This window comes from Vigna angularis, chromosome 1 (genome assembly GCF_016808095.1).
Source record: "Vigna angularis cultivar LongXiaoDou No.4 chromosome 1, ASM1680809v1, whole genome shotgun sequence".
Classification (NCBI taxonomy): Eukaryota; Viridiplantae; Streptophyta; class Magnoliopsida; order Fabales; family Fabaceae; genus Vigna; species Vigna angularis.
Window position 1 is genome coordinate 63,966,048 of NC_068970.1, and position 6,000 is coordinate 63,972,047.

At 32.5% G+C, this 6,000-nt stretch overlaps 1 protein-coding gene across 1 annotated transcript; it reads right to left on the reverse strand.

The window, feature by feature from the left end:
* Window positions 1-3,384: 3,384 nt before the first annotated feature.
* LOC108323142 (transcription factor BEE 3) lies at window positions 3,385-5,224 on the reverse strand. Its single transcript, XM_017555507.2, has 6 exons — window positions 4,904-5,224; window positions 4,684-4,803; window positions 4,482-4,547; window positions 4,342-4,410; window positions 4,054-4,131; window positions 3,385-3,721 (listed from the first exon to the last, which is right to left on the reverse strand). Exons 1-6 carry the CDS (start codon window positions 5,201-5,203, stop codon window positions 3,620-3,622), a joined length of 735 nt encoding a protein of 244 aa, XP_017410996.1. The 5' UTR covers window positions 5,204-5,224; the 3' UTR covers window positions 3,385-3,619.
* Between the last annotated feature and the right edge of the window lie 776 nt (window positions 5,225-6,000).

Below are 6,000 nucleotides of genomic sequence, written 5' to 3' on the forward strand. Positions count from 1 at the left end.
GTAATGAAAATGGGACAGAGAAAAGAGGGGAGGGGGGGTGGGTGACAAAAATGGAAAAGAGAAAGAGAAGAGAGAGGGGGTGTGGTGTGTGCTGGAATGAGGATATAAAATTAGGGTTTTTAATTAAAAATATAAAAAGTTAATTTAAAACTAAAAAGAAAAATTAACTTAAGGATAATTTTGGAAGAAAAGTAAATTGAGGAGGTGCTGGAAGAAGGGAGTGGTGGTGAAGAGAGCATCTTTCTTACTTTACTTGGGCCTTGGCCCAAATGTTTGAAATGGACTTGTCTATAAAGAACTATCATACTTGGCCCAAATGTTTTAAAAAACTATGAAACACCTTATTACAATATTAAAGAAAGAAAGAAGTTTTAAAATTACGAGAATAGGAAGAAAATTATATGTTAGTGAATAGTTTCAATGCTTTATAATTTGAATGTTTCGGTACTATATTTCATATAAAGTATTGTAACATTTGAAATAAAAATTATTGAATTATAAAAACAACTTGTAAATTTTTCTCTTTTCTTAAACGAAACAAAAATTCTAACCTAAAACCAAACTAGAACACAAAAGTAATATTACTTTAAAAGTGAAAATAAAAAAGACTTTAAACAAACCATATATAATATAAAATAGTAGTTTGCATCTTGTAAGAAAAAACAAAAAAATCGAACTTTCTTGTCTAAATTTTTATATATGAAAATTAATGTTGTCAAAGTGGACATGGTCTCACGAGGTCTATGATTCAGGTTAGAGCAAACATTAAAATAGTGTTTCTTCTTACATTCCCATAACTTCCATCTACATCCCATAAAATTTAAAAGATCTACATTATCCCTCAATGCACATCATTTGTTGAGAAATGTGAAAAGCTTAAAGAGGAGGTAGAAGTGTAACGAGACACATTTAATCTTGTAGTGCAATCCAAAAACTAATTTTGACTTTTAGAATTTAGGTTTATTTAATATCTTAGTGTTTATATTTAGATATTTGATTATTTTGGTAATTATATTGATTTTATATTCTCTCTATTTCTGTAAAATGATTTAATGTAATATTTTTCGTTAAGTTTATTTTTTTTTTAATTTTAACACATCACATCTTTAAAGTAGAATATAATTCTAATTTTGACACGTAACAAAGTGAATTTAATAAAATAACCACACTGAATCTTTAAAAAAATAAAAACTCATTGAGACTTTTTTTTTAAAAACATAAGGGTGCTATGGTTGTGATAGAGAAACAGTTGAATGAATTTGAAAAACATTAAACATAATAGTGGTGGGAAGTTAAGATGTTGCTTTTGAGAAGATATTGACAAAATGGGGTGACATTGTCTGAATTCTTTCTTTGAAAAGCTTGATAGTCCTTGAACTTGGCCCAGATAATTATTACCTTCCCTTCAACCACTGCCCCCTAAATATGTCTCAAAATCTAAATCAATATTTGGAAGGTATGATATGCCCTCTATCAACTTAACTTTGGGACCCTTAAGCTCTTTCTTCCTCCTTATTCATGTATGCTACTTGACAAAGGAAGACCTGAGTCAAAAGTGGTCAAATTAAAATAAAATGGGTTGTTGTGAAGAAGAGCTAAAGTGGGTTTAAAAGGTTCGAGTCTGATCATTTTCGACAAGTTACAAGCCCACGTTGCCCATCCTCTTTTCATCATGCCATGCCCCATTCAAACTGTCCTCTTCTCCTAGTTTCATGGATGCATTGCATCCAACCCCTTTCACTTTCCATTAAACAACGACAACAAATATGTTGTAATCTTATGAATATTTCCCCTCTCAATCATTAACTTCCTCATTTTCCCAAGATTCTTCCACTTTATTAGTTTAAGTGCGTCCCCATGGCTCCCTTCTACACTTGGATTTTGCCTGTAGTTGCCTTGTATCTTAAATTTGCTTCCACTCCCACACACTTCTTTTTCTTCGGTGATCAATTTGTTGGGTTTATCGAGAAGAAAATTTATTGGTGTGATACAAACATTAATAAGATCTGAGTCAAATCACCTAAGAAATTGACACTACTTTTTACTCAAAACCTTAAGGCAATGATGTTTACTTAGAAGCTTTCGTTAGGAAGACTTTCGATACAAAAATCATTGTACTCGTCTGAATCGATTACCACTATGAATAATTGGCTATAATACTATTGTTGTCTTTATCGAGGAGGAAATTTATTGAAGAGATACAAACACGAATAAGATTTAAGCTCAATCATATAAGGAATTATAACATTCTTTATCCAAAACCTTAATGCAATGGATTAATGAATCTTCAACCTTATAATATTCTATTTTCTCAATTCTAATTAATGTAACTTGGACTCACTTATATTTTTAACACAATTCTCAATCAAGAATGTGTTTTATAATAGATTTTAAAATATAATGAAATATCAATGAGGGTGTGAAGAGTGGAGCGAGGAGATAGTATACAATTGTGAGAAAGTAAAATTAGAAGTAATTTGTTGAAAGTGTGAGATGATGTTTATGTAAGAACGAGAGAGATTAGTTACACCGTCAAAATGGATAATGAGTTATCATTTGCGAAAAGTAGGTTGAGAAGATTGTGGTTGCTGGCGTGGGTCCCACAAGACATGGACCTCCGAGTTGGTCCATGACGGCAACCAATGACTCTGCCTCCATGTGTGGAACTCGGTAGAACAAACGCAATCACGTGAACAGATTTCTATGTTAAATATTTCCCAAGATTTCTAACAAGATCATGGCAAAAATAATGTAGGGTTTATGCTAGATTTTTCAATCTCAACTACAAAATATATGCCACCCGATCTTCAAATTTAATACTCACCAACAATAAAGTAAACTCAGAAAGACAAATAATCATCAAACCGCCAACAATAATGCAGAAAATATAATAACTGACTTCACTTTCTTCTGGGATTTATGCATGGTAAGATTATTTTATTGGTACTCTTGCCATCTCTTCTTTCTATTTGGTTCAATCTTCGTATCTTGTTCTTCCTATTTTTTATTTGATTTGCGAATTCATTATGTACATAATCATTTGTTGTATGCATGAACCGTTTGTGTGACCCTATTTTCTTTTTCTCTTTATTTTGTTGTTAGTTAGATTCGTTATATAACATGGTTACGTATAAAATCATTGTCGTAATGACAATTTTAAACTATTACAAAAAAAAAACTATAATTAATGATTAAATCAATCACAAGAATGGTGAATAAAAGAAGTTTCTAAGTTAAAATTGTTTTTTCTTTTTTGGAGCGTCACTATCTTTTTCTATTTTTCAAATAATCATTTTCCAAATCCATGATATTTCAATTGTGATTTTTCACGTCCACAACATCTAATGTATGTCAACATTAATTACCACACTAAACTTGTACATAATACTGAAACGTGTATCTGTAGAACAGCAACTGGAAAATAAATGCAACGTAGGTTTATTTAAAACTGGCATTTCATATTTTCATGTGTTTGATGGGATTGTACAAACGAGAATAATGTCTACTTGTGCTTATACAAAGTGATCCTTTAAAACTGTAGAAACTAAGTAAGAAGAAGAGGCATGTTCTTGAATTGATATGTGATGTGTGGTTTGAGTTAAAACATCGAAAACCCAAGTTACAGGTACCATGGCCATGTTGCTTCAAAGCAAGAAACTCCTTCATCACTTCCTTCTCTCACATACTTCCCTATCTCTTTCGCCTCGGATGCCTTTCTTCTCTGCCACAATAAATAAACAAAATTTAGTATTCTTCTACTTTTCACAATCAACTATTCATTCAACCCTTCACGTTGCTTCCTATAATATTATAATATATTACTTTAGTCTTATATTTGCAAAATGTGACAAAATTTCATTTCATTTAGTCCATACAATATTTTATAGAGTCGGGACAATAGTGGAGATGTACAGAATCTCATAAAGTGGAAAGGCTACTCTTAATAATGTTATCCTTAACCACAAGAACCACCAAATGTTTGCTAACCACACAGAACGAACAACACTAAAACATGCGTATAAGGCTGATCAAGAAATATTTAGCAGTAGGCACCTGCATTGTTTCTAAAGCATCTGACTCTGAATTGAAGTCGTAATAGCTACTTGCTGCACTCAGCTTCATTGAGAGGAACTTCATGTAAAACAAACATAGATATTAATCGTTAGTACCGTATATAAAGCAAATTTATTATATATAAGCGAGTCTAAACCTGATCGATTTTATCGATTTTTTAAGATTGAGTTATACTTAAAATCTACTTCTTAACGTTAATATTACGATTCAAGTTTTCTTCTTCCATAAATAACTGATCCAATGCTACTTTTTATTTCAATCAATTACCTCCACTTGATGCTGCAAGGACTGCACATAGTTTATGATCTCGTCCAACATTATCGCCATACCCATGGTCTGCAAAATCAGAGGTTAACTATTTAAGTAAGACAGATACGAATTCGGTATAGTAAAAAAGATGTCCATACCTTGTAACATCCTGGGACAATGTTCTGCAAGCACCTAAGTTTTTCATTGATTTTCCCTCTTCTAACCTGAATAACAATAAATTGAAAATATATTTACATCTTAATCAAAGAAAAGAAAGCAGAATATTTTTTAACATCATGATGTAATAGTCAATTCTTACAGTTTGTTAATTTTATAATAATTATTTTAAAAACTATATACCCTCTCTGCTAAACTGTGACTATCTGTAGCTTGACCTCTTTTGGCTCTGACATGAACTACTTGGTTTGGTTTCTTGTCTTCTACCGCATTCCTTTTCACTCTCTTGCCTCTTCCACAAATCTGAAGACAACAAATAAATCATGAATATCTATCTTGCATATGAGTAAACAAAATGGTGAATGAGAATACAATAAAACGAACAAAGCCGAAGAAAGTTTACATTTTTTGTCTTGCTTCCACTCTCAGAAATATCAGGAGTTGAGTTACCAGAACTGGGATCACCCATATCAGTTGCTTCCCTCTTTTTACCTTCATGAACTTCATTTAACGCTGGAACTGCATTGTGATCCACGCATTGAAAAAGACCCGGAAAATTCTCTTCCAAGTTTCCTGGAAATTCAGGTTCTGTAGAGCCCAATAAGCTGTCAAAGGGCACCAAGTTTTGAATTTCCATGTTATCGATATCCAAGAAAGGAAAGGAGGGTCTAAAGCTTTGCAAATCTGCAGTGAATTCTGCCATGTGATTTATAAGAGAGGTTTTGAAAGGTTTTAAGTGGTATCTGGATAATGTGCCTGAGACAGGTATTTATAATGTAGGATTAGTCTAACTAACCCACGTGGCAGCTCGAGGTTCTGCAGGTTGGCCCCACATACAGGAGAAATGTCCAATTACAACATGGGCCCATGCTTTGTGAGACAAGCACTGTAATATGGGTCAATGCCTTTGTGAGAAAAGCAGGGTCTATTCTTTGGAGCTTTTGGAACTTTTAATTTAATGACAAAAAAAGAAACCTTTAATTGGGATGCCTATCTTTCAGATCTTTCATCAAAGTTTTAACTGTAGTGGGAAAAGGGTAGTTTTCTGTAGGAGCACATAGTTTAGGTTCAAACTCTTCCCATATATCAACGTTATGTTTTTCTAGAGTGGAACTTAATCTTCCTGCTTTTACTGCTGGAAGATTTACTCCCTTCTTTCTGCAATTATTTCAACAGACATTTTCGAAAGCAATACCCTATTTCCTAAACTTTTACTTCTAGATTCTTACTCAACTAACACTGCTGATAAAAGCCTTTTCCTATGGGTGAACTCAACTAGATGGATTACACATCATTCGAGTAAGCTAGAGATTATATTTAGTGTCAAAGTTTCAAATCACTCTTTCTAATTCTTAATGTTCTTATAAGAATTTTTGTAAAACATGATGCATTATTCTCTTGGGTTACTGGACTCCCTTTTTATATGCAGAATAAATCTAAATAATGTAGTTATTTATGTCTCACTTTGCTTTAACAGAGAAGGGTCACGTTAGTAAGACA